The sequence below is a fragment of the Esox lucius genome, chromosome 11 (assembly GCF_011004845.1).
Source record: "Esox lucius isolate fEsoLuc1 chromosome 11, fEsoLuc1.pri, whole genome shotgun sequence".
Lineage (NCBI taxonomy): Eukaryota > Metazoa > Chordata > Actinopteri > Esociformes > Esocidae > Esox > Esox lucius.
In genome coordinates this window covers 36956347-36978812 of record NC_047579.1, presented here as the reverse complement: position 1 = coordinate 36978812, position 22466 = coordinate 36956347, and the positions used below count along the sequence as shown (strand labels likewise).

The following is a 22466-nucleotide window of genomic DNA, read 5'->3' as shown; positions in this document are numbered from 1 at the left end:
CTACGGTCCAATCCTTATGGTCTTTTGCAAACTTCAGCCTGGCTCTTCTTTGCTTCTCATTGATGAAGGGCTTTATTCTAGCTTTGCACGACTTTAGCCCTGCCCCTAGGAGCCTGTTTTGAACTGTCCTCGCCATGCACTTCACCCCAGCTGCTGTTTGCCAATCTTTTTGTAGGTCACTTGATGTCATCCTATGGTTGTTGAGTGACATTTTAATGAGTTGAATATCATCTCGGTCAGTGGACAGTCGTTTTCGACTGTCAGTAGCTTTGTTGTCCCCAATGTCTGTTGCTTGACCTTGTTCTTATGAACCGCCGGCTTTGAAATTTTCAGGATGGAAGCAACCTGACACTCACTGTATCCTTCTGCCAGTAAAGCCAGAATTGAACCCTTCTTTTCCTCACTCAAAGCTTTTCTTTTCAACTCCTTTGTCATGCTGAATAGTTATTTTTTTATTCAAATTACCTTTGAGGTACTGCAAGAGGATAGTGATGGCCACAGCAGTGGTTTTTATACTTTTCCTTGTAAAAATTAGATTTGGTTCAGGTACCTCAATCAGTAATCGATCAGTAATCAGTACCTTATTTAAGTAAAATGAGGTGTGCCTGTGTTGGAATTTAACAGACACTGGAATGGAATGACTGCTAATTTAAGAAAAATTAGGAGTGGTCTCTTAATTTATTCCAGAGCTGTTTATATAATGGAAAGATAATTCAATTAGATTTTGTTTGTATGTATTCGTAGGGGTGCCAATAACCATGACACGTTTTTGAGAAAAATATTTATTTATTTGAACAATTGTACCTCAGTTAAAGACTGATGAACACCAATCAAATTTGTCATGGCATTTCTGCTGTCCTTCACCAAGGGGTCAATAATTCCCCGGGGACATAGTTCTTCTCCACACAGCTCCCAAACCACAGAATTACAGAGAATAGAAAGTATAACCCTATTCAAGTCACCACAATGGCATTATCAACACGTCTCAAACTCTGTCCAAACCCTCCAGAGCAATCCAGAGTTGACATTCATAAATAAATAACACAAATTGTCTAGAGAAAGAGCCTGTCAATAGCATCTACCCTCCCACCGACCGATACATCCAACAGGTTGGCTCTGAGAATGAGAGGGTACACTGACTCTAGTCTGTAACCACACCAGGCCTCCATAGATGGAATGTCTTTCTTCATTAAGTAAGGAGAATGTCATTTAGAAGATCCATCTGGATTTAGTCTGTGGTTTTTAGTAGTCTTGGCATTGCCAGCTCCGCACACCACCAACCACGCAGTATTACAGTGAGATGACGTCCCCAATGGCACCCTATTCTCTGTATAGTGCACTGGAGCAGGGAACGATGTAAGACACTGATGGGACATTTGCTATCAAAGTGTTTATTTAGTCTCTCTGGCTGTTGATCCAGTCCTGGCGTGGCAGAGATATGAGGTTTATTAGTGCTCAACAGAAAAGGATACTTTCCCCTGAACAAATTCAGATCTGCCTCTACCTATGCCATTCGTCTGGTTTGTGTTTCGTTCCTAGTGAATACAACCAAAGTGTGGACAACGGAACTGTCCTTCAGTTGGCAAACATGCTTCGGTAGATTCACGTCCTTCGGTTGGCAAACATGCAGTTTGTGGTGATGCAGATTTTGCTCCTAAAAAGAATACACAAATGGCCTAAACAGTTTGATTTGTACCTGTGTGTATGTTGAGTCTGAATAGTGTGAGAGTCTGAACTGTGTTTAAATGTGCATCACCATGTATGATCATGTTAAAATGTTCTTATGAGCATTCTGGAGTAATTAATCATCAAGGTGTGGTTTTTTTTGCTCCACTTAGAAGTTACATTCTATTACATCCTATGGGTTTAACCATAGAAATAGAATCCCAACAGATCCATGTGATTCTAATTCTATGGTCCAAGTTCCAACCCTGCAGCTCCTCAGACAAAGTGTTGCTGTAGTCCTGAATGGCTGCGTCTGAGCTTCAGCCCCGACAAGATCTTCCGGGCCGGGCCATTCAGAGCCTCGTCCCTGCTCTGTCTCCGCCTCTCAACTGCCTCCTGGTCTCCGGTGCCTGGCGTAGGATTGGGTGTTGATGGTTCTACCACCGTTTCTGCCCCCTGTGGAACCTCACATGGACATGTCTCTCGGTCAGTCTGGGTGTCATGGGCGGAGCCATCTGCCTTGCTGAGCAGTGAATGGGCAGTTGTCTGAGGGAGGGGCTCAGACCGAAGGCTCCTCCTCCGCTGGCTCCCAGGGTCAGGGTAGGGGCTGCGGTAGCTGTCGGCACTCCTCGACTGGTTCCTCCTCCTATTCTCCTCTTCCTCCTCCTCCTCACCTTCCTCGTCCTCCTCCCCGAGCTGCCCGGCCCTGGTGGTGTCAGCGGAGCGGCGGAGGCCCGGGGTGGGCTGGCGCTGGTACTTGAAGGGCTGCCTGATGAAGTGTCTCCGTGGCTGGTTCCCCACGGAGGGTGAGTGCCTCAGCTCCAGATCGCCCTCCGGATCACCCAGGGCAGCGGCCCGCCTCACAGCCATGACTAGGGGAGGGACAGGGAGAGGGGTAGGGGGGAGAGAGAGGGGGTGGAGAGAGAGGGGGTGGAGAGAGAGGGGGTGGAGAGAGAGAGGGGGTGGAGAGAGACAGGGGGTCGAGAGAGGGGGTGGGTAGAGAGAGGGGGTGGGTAGAGAGGGGGTGGAGAGAGAGGGGGTGGGTAGAGAGAGGGGGTGGGTAGAGAGAGGGGGTGGGTAGAGAGGGGGTGGGTAGAGAGAGGGGGTGGGTAGAGAGAGGGGGTGGGTAGAGAGGGGGTGGGTAGAGAGAGGGGGTGGGTAGAGAGGGGGTGGGTAGAGAGAGGGGGTGGGTAGAGAGGGGGTGGGTAGAGAGGGGGTGGGTAGAGAGGGGGGGTGGGTAGAGAGGGGGTGGGTAGAGAGGGGGGGTGGGTAGAGAGAGGGGGTGGGTAGAGAGAGGGGGTGGGTAGAGAGGGGAGGGAGAGAGAAAAGACAGAGGGGAAGAGGTAGGTGGATTTATGGGAAAATGGAGAAACCATTTGACAAATTGGAGAAACAGATTATTTTGAACTTGACATGAATAATCACACACCCTCTCTCATAACATGTGGGCATGAGTTAGCCTCACCTCTGAGACTCAGACTGTGAGGCTATTGGCAAAAGGCAGAAAAGATCTAGAGTCAAGCCAGCAGAGGGTGCCATAGCACAAACCAGAAAACAACAGGCAAGAGGAAAGGATAAATGAGAAAACTATGGATCAGATTTTAAAAAACTGCTAACTCTGTTTAGGCTAAACCAATCATCCCTGTGATGCTACAGGACATCCCGCCTACCTGCTCTCTCATTGGCTTCAGAGCTGAGCTGGTCCACTGCCTCATTGGAAGACGACTTGTCAGATATATAACCCTCGCTCGAATCTCCCTTGATTGTGTAATTCTGTTGAAATGACACAAGTGGAGTTTTGGGGACAGATACCAAATATTTAAGGGGAAGGACTTGTTGGGAATGGAATGCTGAAACGAGATACATCTGTTCGGTCTTGTGTTGTTTGTTTTCTAAGGACCTCAGGAAGAGGAGTCGCTGAAGACTAATAAATAAATAACACACCTTACAACAGATATAGGCCTGGATAAGGGACAAGCTCACAGAGAGATTGACTGCGTAACTGTGGATCCGAAATGTTTCCAACATAAGAGGGCAATTACATCATACTAAAGAAAAGAAAATAGGTTTGGTCATTTCTTTCTCCTAGTAATGTTTCTCAGGCTAAAAATAAAGTTAAATCCACATCTCCCTAAACACCTCCAAATCCTTTCCATCCAGTTTAGAGAGCTGGGCCTTAACTCTCTCCCAGACCAGTAACCACCCAGGATTGGTCAATACTCAGTGCTGTGCGTATATAGTCGCTCTGGACAGCCATGGATCTCAGCTGACTTCCTGTTCTCATGTACCCTACCTACCTATGAAAACCTGACTTCAACAATGTCCTGTCCTGTGGATTAGTGGTGGGGAAGGAAAGAAGGTAAGTAAAGGAAATAGGAAAAGGAAGCAATGTTTCACAGAAGAAGAGGAATTTCAGACTTAGTAGTATTTTACAGAAGAGTGAACTTAGAGGTAATGCTCTCACACACTCACACACAGCCATGACCATGTTGCGTTGCGCTAAGCCTCACAGAATAAGCAGGTAATCCCCTTAGGATTGGCCACAGCCAGAGGCATAGTTCAGCTGAGCCAGGAGCATTAAAGTGGCAATCTGGGATTGGTACATCGGTTTTTGGACTTAAATAGAATTTGAAAAAAATCTTAATAGCTACTGTTCACAGGCCCTGACCTAACCACATTTCAGCCTAAACATCAAGGGACACTACCTTGAAAATCTCTGGTGTGATTCAGTGTTGGATCAAATGCCTGCACACCAAGCAGCTCTCCACATGAGAGGAGCTGATAGATGTTCTATACTGTAGCCTTACATAGCAGTTATTGTAGTAAGGACCTTGCTCAAGAGCACAATGGTTGTAGATGATAGTTCAGAGACCAGCAAGCTTCTACATAGATTTACCAGGTATACAAATAGATGCTGTCAGGGTGGCAATTTGGGGTCTGGCATTTAATGGCTGTGACACCCTGGTCTAATGGCCATGATACCCTGGTCTGATGGACGACTTGTAAAAACACTGATTTAACTAGGGCTGCAACAACTAATCAATAAAAATCGATAATGTCGATAATCCAAGTTCTTGGCAGCGAATGTCATTATTGATTAGCTGGGTCTACAGGAGACAGTAAAAAAAAACACAAAAAAAAACAGTTTGAAGGATGATGGAGGCTACACCAGAGGGAAGTTGTGTATGACCAAACATTTAAAAAGTACTGAGTGGGACCGCTTTATGATTAAGAATTTAACAAAAACAGTTTGTTGCAAAATTTTCCAGAATTGGTTTGGGAGCACGACTGGGTTGGCCAGATAGAATCAGTTTTGTTTCCCCATATACACAGCCGATGGTATATGAAATCCACCGGGTCCGGTCTTCACAGTCACACGTTCCCATCGGCTTTACATGAGAGTATAAGCTTCTAAATCTTTCGTCATGGGGATGGGGGGGGGGGGGGGGGGTGTAGCACAGTGATTAGACATGCCCCCTCATTTATAACAAATACTCCCTTAGTTGGACTCCGGCAGGGCTGCCCTTTGTCACCGGTTCTGTTCGTAATTTTTATGGACAGAATTTCTAGGCGCAGCCAGGGGCCGGAGGGTGTCAGGTTTGGGGACCACACGATTTCGTCTCTGCTCTTTGCGGATGATGTTGCCGTGTTGGCCCCTTCAAGCCAGGACCTTCAGCATGCACTTGGATGGTTTGCAGCCGAGTGTGAAGCGGTGGGGATGAAAATCAGTACCTCCAAATCCGAGGCCATGGTCCTCAGTCGGAAAAGGGTGGCTTGCCAACTTCAGGTTGGTGGAGAGTGCCTGCCTCAAGTGGAGGAGTTTAAGTATCTAGGGGTCCTGTTCACGAGTGAGGGAAGGATGGAACGGGAGATTGACAGACGGATCGGTGCAGCTTCTGCAGTAATGCGGTCGATGTATCGGTCTGTCGTGGTGAAGAAAGAGCTGAGCCGCAAGGCGAAGCTCTCGATTTACCGGTCAATCTACGTTCCTACTCTCACCTATGGTCATGAGCTTTGGGTCATGACCGAAAGGACAAGATCCCGGATACAGGCGGCCGAAATGAGCTTTCTCCGCAGGGTGGCTGGGCGATCCCTTAGAGATAGGGTGAGAAGCTCGGTCACCCGGGAGGAGCTCAGAGTAGAGCCGCTGCTCCTCCACATCGAGAGGGGTCAGCTGAGGTGGCTTGGGCATCTGTTTCGGATGCCTCCGGAACGCCTTCCTGGGAAGGTGTTCCGGTCCCGTCCCACCGGGAAGAGACCCCGGGGAAGACCTAGGACACGCTGGAGGGACTATGTCTCCCGGCTGGCCTGGGAACGCCTCGGTGTCCCCCCGGAAGAGCTGGAGGAAGTGTCTGGGGAGAGGGAAGTCTGGGCATCCCTGCTTAGACTGCTGCCCCCGCGACCCAGCCCCGGATAAGCGGAAGATGATGCTATGCTATGCTATGCTCCCTTAGTTATCTCATCCTGGCGCCGAGTCAAAAGTCTATCAGCCAGCTTCATGATACCCTGGAATGCTTTTCCAGCAGTTTTGAAAATTATATTTTGATATCTCTTTAGTTTTTGCATGTTTTTATTTGTTTTCTAACTACTGCCTACAGTTGTTGTAATGATGGCATTGTAAAATGATGAGAAAAACACAAAAAAATTATTTTACTGCTTCGAGTAATCAAAATAGTAATTGACAGATTCATTGATTATCAAAATAGTTGTTTGTTGCAGCCCTAGATTGAACTAATTTAACATTTCAGTCATTTAATTAAGTAAAGTACCGTCCATAATTTACAATTCCACACAGTGGGTCATTAACACAATGCACTACCTTTTAAACACAAAGGTGTGTATTTAGGGCCAAATTTTCATTATTAACCGCAAGCAATTACTGATACAGCTATAGTTCCTTAAGTTGCATTTTTTATAGTGCCTCATGAGTACAGATCTGCAGCCTGATCCCTCAGCTGTTCACCAAAACATTTGTTTTCCTTTGAATCCCAGATTGCCCCTTCGGGGTCACCCCAGGTAACAGAAGCCATAGGAAACCATGGTGTCCTGAACTCAGTGTGCCCATGGAAGTGAATGGGTTCAAACACCTGAACCCCATTAAAGCACTACGACAACATACCAACTAGAATACATACCAACTAGTATTCAGTTAGAAAAGTCTTCAATGACTATATGTGTGTCTGTCAGGTCAGAGTGAACCCATCAGTCAAAAAGACAGTTCACACATTAGCATGGCGCCATTTTTAGACCCCACCCATCAAGTGGAGCCCAGCGGAGGCCCTCCCCCTACCTCAAGCGAGTGGGGTCTCTCCTTGGACGAGTCCCCTTCGACGGAGGAATCCCGAGCTCCAGGCTCAGGACCGGCAACGTCGTCCTGGGCCGGGGCCGGGCTGGGCAGCCGGGGAGGGGTGTCGGGCAGCGGGGCGGTGGGGGCGGGTGGAGGAGGGGTGTCGAGGGGGCGGAGGAAGACCCGGCGGTGGTGTGTGATGAGGAACTCCACAAGCAGAGCCTGGTATGTGCTCTCCAGCAGAGCCACCATGGACACGTCCACAGACACCAGCGGGCGGAGCAGGGTCGGCCCAAACACTATGCCCAGGTTACCGGAAGACATCTTGTTCTCCTCATAGTTCTCCGACACTCTGCAGTGGGAGAGAGAAAGGGAGAAAGAGAGGGAAACATTTGAGAGCAAAGGAATGGAGGCGAAAGATGAAAAAAACCAAAGGAGTAAAGAAAATAGAGGGGTTTGTTAGGGGTTTGACAGGAGGTGCCACAGATTGACAGGAGGTCCTAGGTTGGTGATGTAATATCGGCTGTCAATGTAGTAGTAGTATTAGTAGTGGACTAGTAGTAGAATACCTACTACAAGTAATTGTAGTATGCTAGAAGTACTAGTAGTACACTAGTAGTACATGTGTAGACGACGCAAATATATCAGTCATTTGTAGTAATAGTAGTAGTAATAGCAGTATGCTAGTAGTAGTATTCGTAGTATTAACTAGTAGTAATGATAGCAGTGATGTAGTAGCATTGGTCTACTAGTGGCATGTAGTAGTACTCTATTAGTAGCAGCAGTAGTGGTATAAAAATAATAGTAGTTACTGCTTTATGTGTTGCAGTGTGTAGTAGTGGAATGGGGGCAGTATTATTGACAGTGATAATAGTAGTGTTGGTAGTAATAACAGTAGTACTGGTAGTTATAATAGTAGTATTACTTGTGAAGGTGAAACATCATGTGTCGCAGTGTGTAGTAGTGCAAAGGGGGCAGTCTTTCCAGCAGGTCTCTCAAGTTGTGCACGATGTCTTCCACCACCCCTGGTGACTCCCCCGTGGATTCCTTCTCACTGACCCGCTGGATGTCCTTGCCCACTCTGATGAAGTCGTTGTACAGGTCAAAGGTCAACAAGGGCTCTGGAAGCTGTGAGGAGTACAACGGTGTGTTGTTTTTTGCATTGTAAACTGCATTTCTTATTATGGAATACACAGGAATATTAACAGAAAGTGAATCTTGAGTTGTATATGAAAATGTGTTGTCAAGTTGAAATGTAGCCTCAATGACTATTCAGTGAGTCCTGATAAATTGCATAAAATCATCAAAATCTCACGTCTCCATAAATAAAACATCAGGTACAATTCTTTATTATTAATATCAGTGACACAAAGGTAAACAACAAATGGGTAATTGGTCGACTGTAAGCGCCAGAGGGCGATTGATGACAGCCATGAAGGAGTTTTAAAATGACAGTTTTTCCAGCATCTTGGAAATACACTGTTAGCAGCAACTCCAGCCTGACCTGTAGAGCCATTTCCTGACGGACTTCTGAGAACAAACCCTGGTTGAGGGTAGTTCCGTTCCCATCTTCAGGCCCTCTGTCTATGGTGCCAGAGGGCTGAGTAACAGTTTAAAAGATAAATCTGCAGGATGCAGACGAACAAATTGCTTTATAATACTTAGTTAACGATACTTAAAACTGGCAACATATTTTGTGTATGTGCTTGCAAGGCCACGGGAATATCGTTTGACCATTGGCTGCTAATAACGGCCATAATGATGCCCAGCGAACTTGAGCACGGAACGGACAATTCATGCCCGTCAGCCGAATTGTCTCGACCAACAGACAACAGTCTACCGGAATCACGTCCAGGGGTGCTGTGCCCAAGTCGGTGTTTGTGTCAGTGATTGATTAAAATCTTGTGTGCATTATCTATATTTTTGGCATTTAGATCTATATTAACTGCACTGTGTGTACATTTTTAGATTTAGCCCCATGTGGTTGCATTATCTATAATTTTGCATTTAACCCTATATTGACTGCATTATCTATATTGTTTTAGATGTGGCCCTATATTGACTGCATTATCTACATTGTTTTAGGTGTAGCCCTATATTGACTGCATTATATATATTGCTTCAGATGTAGCCCTATATTGACTGCATTATATATATTGCTTCAGATGTACCCCTATATTGACTGCATTATCTATATTGTTTTACATGTAGCCCTATAGGCTATTGACTGCATTACCTATAGTTTTAGATTCAGCTCTCTATTGACCGCATTATCTATATCCTTTGTTCATCTGTGAAGTCATACCTGCTTGAAGAAATATTTGAGGACAGAGGTGATGTCATGAGGTGAAAGGTCAGAGAGGTCCACCTGGTCCTTTTGGATCTCAAAGGCCAGACACAGCTTTTGGATGCGAGGCTTTGACCCACTAATACGATACACCCCCTGAGAGGAAGAAGGGAAGAGGGTAGAAAGGTGGGAGAGAAGAGTGATATTCAGCAAGGATACATTTTTGTCTCTTCTGCAAGATAGTTGTCCTGTTGGCTACTTTACTTATCCTTGACAAGAAGATTTGCTAAAAAGACACCTAAAGAGCAGGCTTTAACAATCAACATTTAACTGGTCCGTTTCCCCACCCAGTTTCACCCGATGGATTACTTAGTGAGCACATCCAGGATCATGTAGGCATGCAGGAAGGAAGGGTATTTGGGCCTGTCCAGTGAGTACCTGCACAGTCAGCGCTCGACTCTCTATCTCCGCGGTGCATCGCTGGACCACGAAGGGCACCTCGTCTGGTCGTTCCCGGGGTAGTAGGGAGAAGCCCACCCCAAATAGAATCCCCTTACGGTTTTCACACTCCTGCTGTAAGACCTCCAGACACTTCCTGTGGACTGTTAGACCGCACTGCAATGGGAGGGAGGGCTGGGGTCAATTTTTCTTCCCCTTGCCAGGATATACCAGTTTTACTGACTCAAACATCTTCTCAAGGACAGAAAGAAATGTGATTGGAATGGGCGAACACCTAGTTGAAATGGAGAGGAGGCGGTGTTCACGAAGACTTCAAATTACATCAAGAAGCGCACAATTCTGATAACGCCTGCGAGAGAGTAAGTTTGCCTGTTATGTCCTAATGAACATGCTTGATTACGATATGTGATGTAATGTAGCTAACATTCAGTGGTGAAATTTTGGTCTAACATTCACTCGCTCTTTCGATATAGCTTGAATTGTTCATGAGCACCAACTCCTCTCCATTTTGCTTGGGGGTTTGCCTGGACCAATCACATTTATTTCTGCCCTCAGAAGATGAGTACGTATGTACGTTGGTATGAAGACAAGCACTGAGATATCTGTCAATCCCTATCTTCTAAATGTTCTCTTCATTTAGATAAATATTCTCCTTATGTAGCTAAATTCCACGTATGTCTGATGGCGGTAATCTCTCACCTCCTCACACTCAATGCCGCTGACCACAATGTAGTTCTCACACTGTTTGCACTTCATCATCTTGCTCTTCATCTTCCTGAGTCGGTGAGTCAGTGCAGCTCGGGAAGTCGTCCGTACCTTCCCCACGGCACCGTTCCCCTCTGGAGTTGAGTCCAGGGAATCTACACAGAATCACGGGACAAGGCTTAGTCAAACTGTGCGGTGCATGCCTAACATGCCGGGATACTCTACCCACCAAATGTACCCCTGGTAGATCCAGACAGAACCCTTCTCACTAGCCACTCCCTCTCCTAGATAAGGGGAAGCAATTGAGAGACATTTACACTTCAGTAGGTAATTAAGCAATATAGGGACATTTTCAGCTCACCAAAGAGTAGGAAAGCAATATGGTGATTTTCTGCTAACCAATCTGCATGCAATATTGTGACATTTCCAGATGCTGAATGAGCAGGCAAGTTATATGCCAACATTTCCAACTAACCAATCTGCATGCAAGAACTATGGTGAAATTTCCAGCAAACCAATCAGCAGGAAAGAAACATGGTGACAATTCCACTTTTAGGGCATCCAAATTAGTGTAGCCGTCTAAGGTGCTCTTTCTTAGCCCCAAGCTGACCCCCACAGCCTATGTTCGAGTCTTGGCAGTAGGCAAGAAGTCTCCTCAGATCTCCTGGACCAGGTAGAGTGTATGGTTTAGGGCGGGCATTGGAAACTGGTGGCCCACAGGCTGCATGCAGCCCCCACAGCCTCTTTTTGTGGCCCTCAGATGAATTAAGAAAACAGGATATTGTGGTAGAAATGTTCTTATTCCATTGTACAATGAAATCATACTGCTTATTCTAAGTATAAGGCCATTGTGTGTTTTGGCTCTGCTCACATGTACAGGATGCGCCTACAACAGATAGCTATAGTGTTGGCTGAACTTCTCAAGGGCTGTAAAAATCTTGTTATCTTTATAAGCCGAAGTTTGCAGAGAAGCTGGTGAGACATGTAGACTAGTCATGCTTGGGAGAAAGACACAGTGGCCTGTACTGAATGTATATAGACTTGAGCTAAACCTTCAACGGAGGACTCTTGAACTGACTCTGCTGAGAGTATTGTTAACTGCTCCAGGTTTATAAATCTTGAATAAAGCTTTACTTGTGAAAAGAATCTACAGTCTCTGTGCCTTTCCCATTAGTGATTTGCACGACAATATATACACAAAAAAAGATTAAAATATAAATATATATTAGAGGTCGGCCGATTAATTATTTGTCCTGATTAATCGGCGCCGATAGGACGTTTTACAAACTAGTGCTATCAGCATAACTTTACTGCGCAGCCTCTAACGGTCACTTGCGATTTACGTCACCTTGCGACGAGCCGGAGACTCCATACAAGAAGTCAAGGTAATGTCACTGTGTACAGTTCCTGAGATCATTTATATTTAAATGAAAGGTAACTGACATTATTAATGTATTAGACTGAAGATAACTGCTGCTCTGCTGAAAGCATGCAGTCTCTGTTTTTCTAGCAAGCTTGGTTGTTAGAATTTGGCTAGCCGTATTTGCAGGCCTAGCACAACTATGGGCCAATGGCTATATCTGATAATTTGGGGGCCACTTTTGCTGTAAATGTGTGCATGGGATTAACTCCTGATAACAATCTAAACAACTGGTAAAGACCCCATGGAATGGAAAAAACCTTTGACACATTATTGAGGTGATGGGGTTAGAAAACGTGGGCTAAGGTCCCAGGGTAAACGTTGGAACAGCCAGTGGCATTTTTAAATGTAAAAACAAATTTCAAAATATAGGATACATACCAGTAAAGCTACAAAACTCCCTCTTGCTACTGATGTGTTTATTTAACACATGAACAAATAGCCTGGCTCCACAAAACACTTTTAACAACAGAGCTAACAAGCTAGCTAAGACAATCTACCAATCAGGTTTGGAATACGAAATAAAAAAAGGACTGTTTTGAGTGAGGAACAGAAGGGTTAAAATTAAGAAACCACTGCAAATTGAATGCTTCAGTTCCTCACTCAAAACTTTCCTTTTCAACTTTTTTGGAAAGAAAAGAAAAAGGTAGAGTGGTCTTAATTTTTTTCCCGGAGGTGTATGTCTGGTAGCTGTTATGTCCAGAGGCCGTTAAAATAAAGTAAACTCTAATATAGCTCCCACACAGTGTTATTTTTGCAATCAGTCAATTTGTTCAGTTCCAGATTTATTTGTTTATTTACGTATTTTCTTTGACTTAGATGTTCAGTCCAACAGTTATCCTGTTTCAAATTAAGTCAAAGATGGTTCATTCCAGACAATGTCACTTTTTCACGGAGTGTGGTGGCTGATTAATAGACTATCAGCTTTTTCCTGCTCCTAACTATCATTATTCTTTATCCTTTAAACATCAACTATTGGTCTACCTCAAATATATATCATGTTTGACCTTTTAATTAATTGTAAATTTAGTTTTGGAAACAAAATCTATGCTGGAAACAAAACATGAAATAGACTTGAAATAATTGTTTGCATGTTTACATATCAAACAGTAATTTCAGGGTCTCAGAAAGCTGTTGTGATGTCTGAGAGTATGTTGTTTGAGCAATGAAACACTTGATGACACCTATTAAAGAAGTCTCTGTACAAGCCAAAATATCAAAGTAGTGAAAACTACTTAGCCAAATAATTCTATAGCGTGCAAAGGGTATCAACGTGTTTAATAACAAGGCAGCTAACGCGCTGAATCCCGGGAGAGATGAGCAGAGTGGGAAAACGTAACGTTGATATACATTTTAAAATTGCCCAGATATATGTTAACTAGCATCACACCTACTTTTAATACATTGTACTTTTAATACATTTGTTAATAATTACATACAATACATGGACGTGTGTGTGTGTTCCAAGTTAATCTGCGGCCCCCTGATGACCAGTACATACATTCTGTGGCCCCCACCACCATCCAAGGTGCCCATCCCTGGTTTAGGGTGTGTAGTTTAGGGTGTATGGTCTGTGGGTTAGGGTATGTGAGTTTGGGGATGCGGCTTAGGGTTAGGGATGAACAGATACCACTTTTTCATTGCCCATTCTGAAACCCATTCTGAACATCACCGAGTATCGACCTGATACTGCTATTTTTATTTTGTTGACTTGCTATGATTGCATAATAATTTTACATGACTAAATTGTATGTTATACAACATTTTATTAACAACTTTGCCAATATTTAAGATTATGATACTTATTATGAAAACGTTACATATTTTACTAGATCTGATGTTGTTAAAATGGTAAAAGACCCTCCAAGGTATTTGTGGAAATTCTATTGCAATGTACAATGGGAAAGTGGTGTAAATTCACTGTGGTGTAAACTAGGCTTGTGACTATCTACCTGACAATTTTCCTTCAAGTTTATACAAGCATTTTGTTATCTGTATTTGGTTAAAATCATAAAATTCCATATGAATTGGCACGTTTAGCTTGTCGTCCAATCACAACTTCAAAAGTCAAAGTGACACCAGGATAACATTAGGCTCTTTAGGAAATAAAAATGAAACTAAAACAAAACAATGCATGCCACCAAACATGAAGGCTTGCAATTTAGCTATGAATCTGAATGGATTTCAACATCAGATTGCACAGTTAAAAGTAATGTATTTTCAATTAGACTGTTGTTAACTAGCTGGCGTTAGCTAACATCAGCCAACGCTTGCCAACTTAGCTAGCGTTAGCCAACTTAGCTAGCGTTAGCCAACTTAGCTAGCGTTAGCCAACTTAGTTAGCGTTAGCCAACTTAGTTAGCGTTAGCCAACTTAGCTAGCGTTAGCCAACTTAGCTAGCGTTAGCCAACATAGATAGCGTTAGCTAGCAAGCCTAAGCTTCTCTACTGTCACTCCTTTCAACACTTGCTTTGCAACATTTGCATGCACTAGTTTTACTAGTGTCTGTTTCAAGTGTATGTTCATTCCAGACTGCAGACAATTGTTGTTGTTACTGAGTACACTAGATATGTTTCTGGTCTGCCCATCATTAACATTTAACAACATGATTTCAGCATTGATATTACAATTTGTCAGTGTTGCCAGATGGGCGGTTTCCCACTCAGTTGGGTTATTTTTAATGACAGTGTGTGGCCAAAAATGGGTTTAGACGGGTTGGTTTACAGATAGTGTTGTACGCAATAACCTGTGGAGTCTGCAGGTGATTGTGCGGTATACTGTCACTTACAGCTGACAACCCTGTTTTGGATAAATGTCTGACGCCAGTATCGGATCAGTGCATCCCCAGTTAGGGTGTATGGGTTAGGGGGTACAGGTTAGGGTGTAGGGGTTGGGTGTATGGTTTAGGGTCCATAGTTTCGGGCGCGGTTAGCGTATACGGATTAAAGTGCATGGATTAGGGTGTAGGGATTAGAGGTTAGGGTGCAGGGGTAAGGGGCTTCAATGAGTTAGCTGACGACGGGGACCCTGACCTCCCTCCATCACGGTGCCCATGTCCCTCTCATCCAAGTCGTCTGATGACATCGTCCCCGTTGAGGGGGCTTTTGGTAGCCTCCTGGTGCCATAGGCTAAACGGTCAGGGTCCAGAGTGGTCAGACGGGTCAGATGTCAGACACACAGAGGGGGAGAGGGATCAGACACAGAGGACCAAAGACTTTGCGTGGTACTTTTTTTCCTCCCTAACAACAGAAAGTGTTAGCTGAAGGACATCCGTTTACCTGGGCTAGAAAGGGACTCCTGACTGCCTCCCATGCTCTCACTGTCACTGTTGCCCTTCCGTTTCACTGGGCTGTCATCAGGCAGGGGGAAAGAGTCCTGGATCGAGCTGATTGGGTTGCTCGTCTTACGTCGGCTACATACACATTAGAACGAGCACACACACAAACATATGCACACACCCTTAACATTTTCAAATATCATCTGGATATCTGAACATCTTTGTGCAGGAGAAGGAGCTCAACAGTATCCTGGATCCAGTGGCACTGAAGCCCACCGGGAGGAGCACACATCGGTCCCCCCGTCCTCACCTCTTGTTCTGCGGGACAAACTCCTGGAATGTGAAGGTCTGGGGTTGCTGTTTGGCGGTTCTCTTCCTGAAGACGTAGAGCAGGTACGGCTCCCCGGGTTCACATGGCCGGCACGTCAACTCCAAGTTGTGGTAACCTAAAGGAACCGGTTCCGTCTGCTGACGCTGATAGTAGAACATGTTCACTGTCGCCTGGAGGTAGCACAGGACAATTGTTTGATTACGTTAATTGTATTGATTCATCCAGGACGTACCACTGAGCTCAAGACACCTTTGAAAGCCAGAGGAGACCTGAGCCTATATCCAGAGACTCAGAATAGAAGATAGCCTTTATCTAGACTCAGTAGCCAGTTTATCAGGTCCGTCTTGGAACTCTACTTCAGGGCATGGGTGCAACAAGGTGTCTGAAACCTTATGAAGGGTTGTTGGTCCATGTTAAGGTTTTGGTATTAATCAGTTGCTCCCAATGAATGGGGGTACATCCATTCTGTGACCATAGCCTGTTCCATCTCACTCCGAATATACTCTATTGGTTTGAGGTCTGAGCATTGTGGAGGCTATATTTATATAGTATATAATACAACCGTATATATTATATAATAAAACCTGGCTAAGTGCTTCATCCAGGCACTCCACATTGTGTTCGCTCGTTAAGAACAGCCCCTAGCTGTGGTATATTTACCATACTCCACAACCCCATGCCCTATTGCCTAATTAAGCCACACCTATTGCCTTATTAAACCACACCTATTGCCTTATTAAACCACACCTATTGCCTTATTAAACCCACCTATTGCCTTATCAAACCCCCCATTGCCTTATTAAACCCCCCTATTGCCTTATTAAACCCACCTATTGCCTTATTAAACCCACCTATTGCCTTATTAAACCCACCTATTGCCTTATCAAACCCCCCATTGCCTTATTAAACCCCCCTATTGCCTTATTAAACCGCCCTATTGCCTTATTAAACCCCCCTATTGCCTTATACTCTTCACCCATGGCGTTCAGCTCGGGATGGGTCTGGAACCCACCTCCTTCAGCACCGTGTCCCCCTGGCAGATAAGCTTGCGGATGTGAATGATGATCTTCTCCTTGACCCTCTCCAGCTCGTCCTGGTGGTCCTGGGCCTCAGAAACACACTGTCGGTATTGCATCTCTGCCTCCATCACCTGGGGAGTCCCAATAATGGAAGGAGAGTGAGGGACAGGAAGGCAAAATGACTCAAAACAACAAACATTTTGTCTGTCAGGGCGCTTGTCGCTGGTAAGCTCAGTGTTTTTGGTCTCCTCAATGTACCAAATGTTCAGCTATGCATCTGATATGTTGATTCCAATTCATCTGCTTCAAGAAGGCCATCCTGACTTGTAATTACACCTCTTTGGTCTCAGTGTTGTTGGACATCAGTAACAGACTCCAAATGCAAAGCCTACAATCAAAACTAGGCACTGACATCTCTCTAGGGCCTGTATTAACAAACTAACACGCATGCCTAATTAGAAACACAAAATGTTAGAATACAGAGCCAAAAGAACAAAATAATTTCTGTCAAAATACTTTTGGAGTCGACTGTGTAATGCAGATGGGTGACAAATTACAGAATGAAAAATTTTTTACAAATAAGTGGATGAACATAACGAAAGCAGATGCTTCCATACAGGTGTACAGCAAGATACAATTAAACAGTTAACATCCTATCATGCTCTGTATAAACATGCTGAGCAGGCCCAGCTGACCTTCATTCTCGATAAAGATGGCAAGAGTGTCTTTGAGAGAGGATTCCTTATTGGGTCTCTTCCAGGATGACAATGGGTTTCACAGGGCACGAGGGGTCACTAAATGGTTTGATGAGTATGAAAATGATGATATGCTGTGGCCTTCAAAACACACCACTGCCATCAAAACACCAAATGAGGGGAATGTCTTTTGGAAGAATGATGTTCCATCCCTCCAGCAGAGTTCCAACAGACCCTTGTAGAATCTAAATCAAGGTGCATTGAAGCTCATGGTGACCCAACACCTAACTGAGAAACTTTAAGTTCCTTGATACCCGTCTGTATTGTAAATATATGTATGATAAAAAAAAAAATAAATGCTGTGAAAAACAAAAACGCAAAAGGTGGAACCACAGAAAGAGGGAAATGTTATGGGATCCCATATAGTGGACGCACCTTGGAGTGGGCCTCATCGCGTGACTTCTTCCTCTTGTCCAGGGTTTTGTGTCCCGCTGGGAGGTCGTCCCCGACCTTGGCGGTCGCAGCCTTGGTCTTCTCCAGCTCCTCGCTCCGCTGAATGTAGTGCTGACGAGCTTTCTTCAGGGCCACCACAGCCTCGTTCTGACCAATCAGAGAAGCTGTTTAACAGCAGACACACACGTACACACGCGCGCACACACGCACACACACGGCCAGAAGTTACCACATGCCAGCACTTACCATTTTCCTCTGCTGTCTGGACCACTGCTCCTTGAACTCCCGACGCCACTTATCAATCTCATTCTTCTTGGCCATCAGGGCCTTCAAGACAAAGATGTAGGATTGTTATATGTCCTAATAAATCAGTCCACACTTACTTGAACATGTTCATGCATGTTGTAAGCCTGTCTGCTCATCTGTCCGTCAACCCGTCTGTCTGTCATTCCACCTGTCTGTCTGCTTGTCTGTCTGTCAGTCTACCGGTAGGTCTGCCTGTCTGTCTGCTCGGCTGCCTGTCTATCTGCTCAGTTGTCTGTCTACCTGCCTATCTGTCAGTCTGTCTATCTACCTGTCTGTCCGTTTGTCTGTGGGCTTTCCGTCTGCCTGCCTGCCCACTCGGCGGTCTGTCTATTTGTCTGTCTGTCTGCTTGGCTGTCCGTCAACCCATCTGTCTGTCATTCAACCTGTCTGTCTGCCTGTGGTAACCCTACCATGAAGCAGCGCTGGTGCAGCAGATCTGAGGTGTGTTTGCCAGCCTGGCTGGTCTTCACGTCGTGCTCCAGGGCCATGGTGTATATGTACTGCAGGGGCATCATGTCCTACAGTAACAGGAACAACCAGGTCCTCATGTGGTTTCAGGATGTTAATTAAACAATTAGGGGTGTGGTTTACGGCCAATAAATCACAGCTAAGAGCACCACCGTTTCCAATAAAGCAGTAAAAATTTAATTTCTGTCATACCGATACCAGGAGACCACAAGTGTGGTACCATATTTTTTTATTCCTCTAATTGTGTTGATAACCGGTTTATAATAAAAAGGGATCTCGGGGGTTTATGATATATTGCCAATATACCACACCAAGGAGCTGTGACCAGGCACTCCGCAATGCTCTGTGCCTATCAGCCAATCCAGCATTCAGGATTCAAACCACCTCGTTTATAATTAAATATATCACTGACAGCATAGCAAGGGAAATGTTAACAAATTGTATAATTAATACATTTTCAGAGAAAGCTAGGCCTACAGGGTGATCGGACATCAGTTGAATGTTTCAGATCAGAACTGTACACATCAAAACAATCACCACTTACATACTTCCAGCCACACGGGACACAACCGCTCCATTCATACCTGCTGGGCCACACATGACTTGGCCGTTTCTGCCGCCTTCATGATGTTCTTGGCAAACTCTTGCTCTGCAAAACAAACCCGCATGACTCAGTTGTGACACAGCTGGGGATTGATTTCAGGGAGAACCAGCATTGACCAGCACAAACGGCTCGCTAGTCAAAAGCCTTTGTCCGGACATTTGTTTAGTTTTGGGTGAAACTTCCATTAGGGACTGTTTATAGGAATGTATTTAAGCACTAAAGCTGGACTGGCGAGGTGTACCGGACGGCCAAAATACCACAACTGAGGGCTGTTTTTAGGCTTAACGCCTCATTGTGATCACTTGTAGTGTTGAACGCATTATGAGAATTATATTTAAATGTAATTTCTTAGGCTACAGTTCAGCACCATGACCCATCCAATTCCTGCCCTCTCCGTGTTGCCTCACAGACTGCTTTGATGATGTTACAGGGCAGAAGTCACCTGGCTCTTTAATACCCCAACATGGTGCTCCGTAATCTACTTCACAAGCTCCTCGGCCACGTTCCACTTTTCACTTCAGGTATTCCGGCAGTGATCCAAATTAGGTGACATTTGTTGACAAGTGGATGAAGACATTGTATAAAGGGACAGAGGTTAGCGGCCCTCAGTAGGAGGTTTGGGATATATTAGCCTGGCCAAGTTATGCTCCAGTTCTACCACCAGGGGGTACTGCGGAGACTACCGTGCATCCAGCCAATCGGTTCCAAGATTGTTTACCCGTGAGGAATTAACACACATTCTTCTCATGTCAAGACATGTTTACTTAAAAGTATATATGTTGTCTTTTTCAGGAGTAGAGTAACTGACTGTTAGTTTTTGCTGGCAAAAAAACTGTGAAAGTGGGAACTGCAATTCCATAAAAACAAAACTATTTTCAGAATGATTAGACATATTTTCTTTGTCCAGGAAGTTGTCCTGAAACATATATTTTTGTTTATCTGTCCTGCGTCTGAGAGAGGATAGCTGTGAAACCAAAAAAGATAGTAGCCTATGTTTTCAGCAGTTTATCTATAGGCACACACAGTGCCCTCCAGAAGTACTGTATTGGTATCCTAGGAAAAAAGTTAATTGTTGTTAATCAGCTTGATCTTACAATCAAAATATCATATGAGTCTAACCTTTAATTGAGTGAAAATTCTTCAAAATAAAGTCAATTGTGATCAACAACTTTCATTTGAAAAGCATGCGTGCCACATTTACTGGCACCCCTAAAAAATATTATGAACAAAATCCAATTGATGTGTATTGAGGATAAGATATTACTAATTGCAATTTCATCTGACTCTTTGGAAACTCTTAAGTAGTCATCCATCAGAGATCATCCAAACGAAAAGAGACAAAAGTTTAGCAACCTTCACAAATCAGCCAATGGCTATAAAACATACATGCCTTTATTTATCTCTACAATAAGAGAAATAACAAAGACATGTAAAACAACTGGAGCTGTGATGAACCTGCCGGGAAGAGGACAGGCACATTTTTCTCAGACACACAGTAAGAAGGATCGTCAAAAGGTGGTACATCTTGGGGTCACTAAGTCTCCAAAACTACGATTAGATGCCACCTCCATGCCAACAGCTTATTTGGAATAGCCAGAAGAAAGCTTCTGCAGGTCACCAATTCACAAACACAAGCAGCTGGAGTTGCTGGAGTAGATGTCATTGGTACTTTGATTAAAACCAGGTTCGTTGGTCGAATTAAGCTTTTTGGCAACACCAGAGGAAGGTTTGGCGTGAAAAGAGCCATAATCATGCAGAGAGCAACATAATCCCCACTGTGCAGAAGAGTGGTGGATCTGTGATGTTGTGGGGCTGCTTTACTTCCAAAGGCCCCGGGAATCTTCTGAGGATACAAAGACTTCCTCTGCCAAGAGGCTAAAACTGGGTTGTTGCTGGATCTTCCAGCAGGATATCAAGCAAAAACCATATCTCTAAAATCCTTTTACAATGGCCATCCTATTCTGCCGACATAAATCCCAATGACAACCTGTCAAGTGAGCTGAAGAAGAGAGTCTACAGAAGGACCAAGGACTCTGAAGGATCTGGATAGTTTCTGTTTGGAGGAATGGTGTCTTCCCATATGCTCACGGCCTCAAATGTAAATAAAACAATTATTTTTTGATGACGATTTATTTTCTTTGAACAATTTTCACTCAATTAAAGGTTCAGAGTTTAGTATAACGCTGATTAACAATAGTGCCATTCTATTCACAGCCATTTTTGTTCATACCAATTATTCTGGAGGGTACTTACAAATATACAGCTCCTGAAAAAATTAAGAGACCACCGGACCTTTTTCTTTCCTTTCCAAAAAAGTCGAACAGGAAGATTTTGAGTGAGGAACCGAAGGGTTAAAATTAAGAGACCACTGCAAATTGAACGCTTCTCTACCTCACTCAAAACTTTCCTTTTCAACTTTATTGGAAAGGAAAGAAAAAGGTGCAGTGGTCTCTTAATTTCTTCCAGAGCTGTATTTATAGATAATGTGTTGCTTTGTATTGTACAGGTGAACTATGTGACCCTTTAATGAACAATACACATTATTCACAGAAAACAAGAATAATTTATATTATTCTCGTTTATATAAATGATATTTATATCATATATTTATTTTCTGTACCATGTAATTTTTCACGCAGCTGTATGCTTTCTTTATACTTACAAATATATGTGTTGAAATATTTTACCTTTCGGTAAATCTGTTAGTTTCAATCTCTAGATAACTATCAGTGACTTGATTTAGGGATTAATGTTTTGTCAATTTCAGGCTTTAGTGGAAAGGAACGCAGGGAGGACAGAGGAGAAAGTTTACACTGAAAGAACTGTGGGGCATATTCAAACCCATGTTGAGCAGTACATGTACACTATGAAAGGCGTGACCCAGATTTAAATGAAACACTAAGGGGCTAACCTGAGACATGTGAATTTAACAGTGCAATCCAAAACGTGATTACATTTGTTTTGGGGGGTGGGGTGGTGACATTTCTTAGTTGTAAGGTTCAGATAACCCTTCAAATAACAGTGAAGATTATGAAAAATAGGACCAGCCTGTCTTAAACTTTGTTGTGCCGGCGGAGGGTAAAACACGTCAAACCTTTTGCCGCTAGTCGGCGAATGGCAAACTGGCCAGCGTCTAACCTGCAGCTTCTAGTGTGTATGTACTGCCCCAAATCCAGCCAGCGGCTCTTTTAGCAAAACGCTCTCCATTGTCCCTCCTCAGTTTCCCGCCACACTCCACTGTCCCCCCACACTCACCCAGGGTAATCCTCTTGTCCATCCAGGCTAGCAGGTCCTTGGCGTAGCGGCACCACATCTTAGCGTACTGCAGGGCCAGATCCACGCCACCCTCGCAGCGACACAGGACCAGGTCGGCTTCTTGGGCTGAGAGGGAATACATCAGTGTCAGCGCGTCACCCCTACGACACGCCAGGCACCCCCACCCACCCGGTTTGTCACAGACAAATCCCTTGGCCCCTTGACGCCAAGGAGA

General features: G+C 44.4%; 1 protein-coding gene across 3 annotated transcripts in view; it reads right to left on the bottom strand.

Annotated features, from left to right (window-relative positions):
* Nucleotides 1-767: 767 nt before the first annotated feature.
* gmip (GEM interacting protein) overlaps nt 768-22466 on the bottom strand; it is a 38099-nt gene continuing 16400 nt past the window's right edge. Inside the window, exons 6-21 of one of the 3 annotated variants that reach the window (XM_034295234.1) lie at nt 22232-22357; nt 18957-19021; nt 18315-18422; nt 17845-17925; nt 17581-17745; nt 16444-16581; nt 15411-15601; nt 15102-15235; nt 14856-14951; nt 10398-10558; nt 9678-9854; nt 9258-9395; nt 7878-8080; nt 6956-7304; nt 3336-3438; nt 768-2537 (exon numbers count right to left, since the gene is read on the bottom strand). In XM_034295234.1, coding sequence (XP_034151125.1) covers nt 1942-2537; nt 3336-3438; nt 6956-7304; nt 7878-8080; nt 9258-9395; nt 9678-9854; nt 10398-10558; nt 14856-14951; nt 15102-15235; nt 15411-15601; nt 16444-16581; nt 17581-17745; nt 17845-17925; nt 18315-18422; nt 18957-19021; nt 22232-22357 — 2831 coding nt within the window. In that variant the 3' untranslated portion in view covers nt 768-1941. The remainder of the gene's footprint in view (nt 2538-3335; nt 3439-6955; nt 7305-7877; nt 8081-9257; nt 9396-9677; nt 9855-10397; nt 10559-14855; nt 14952-15101; nt 15236-15410; nt 15602-16443; nt 16582-17580; nt 17746-17844; nt 17926-18314; nt 18423-18956; nt 19022-22231; nt 22358-22466) is intronic. The other 2 variants (XM_034295235.1, XM_029123392.2) reach the window with 2 other exon arrangements.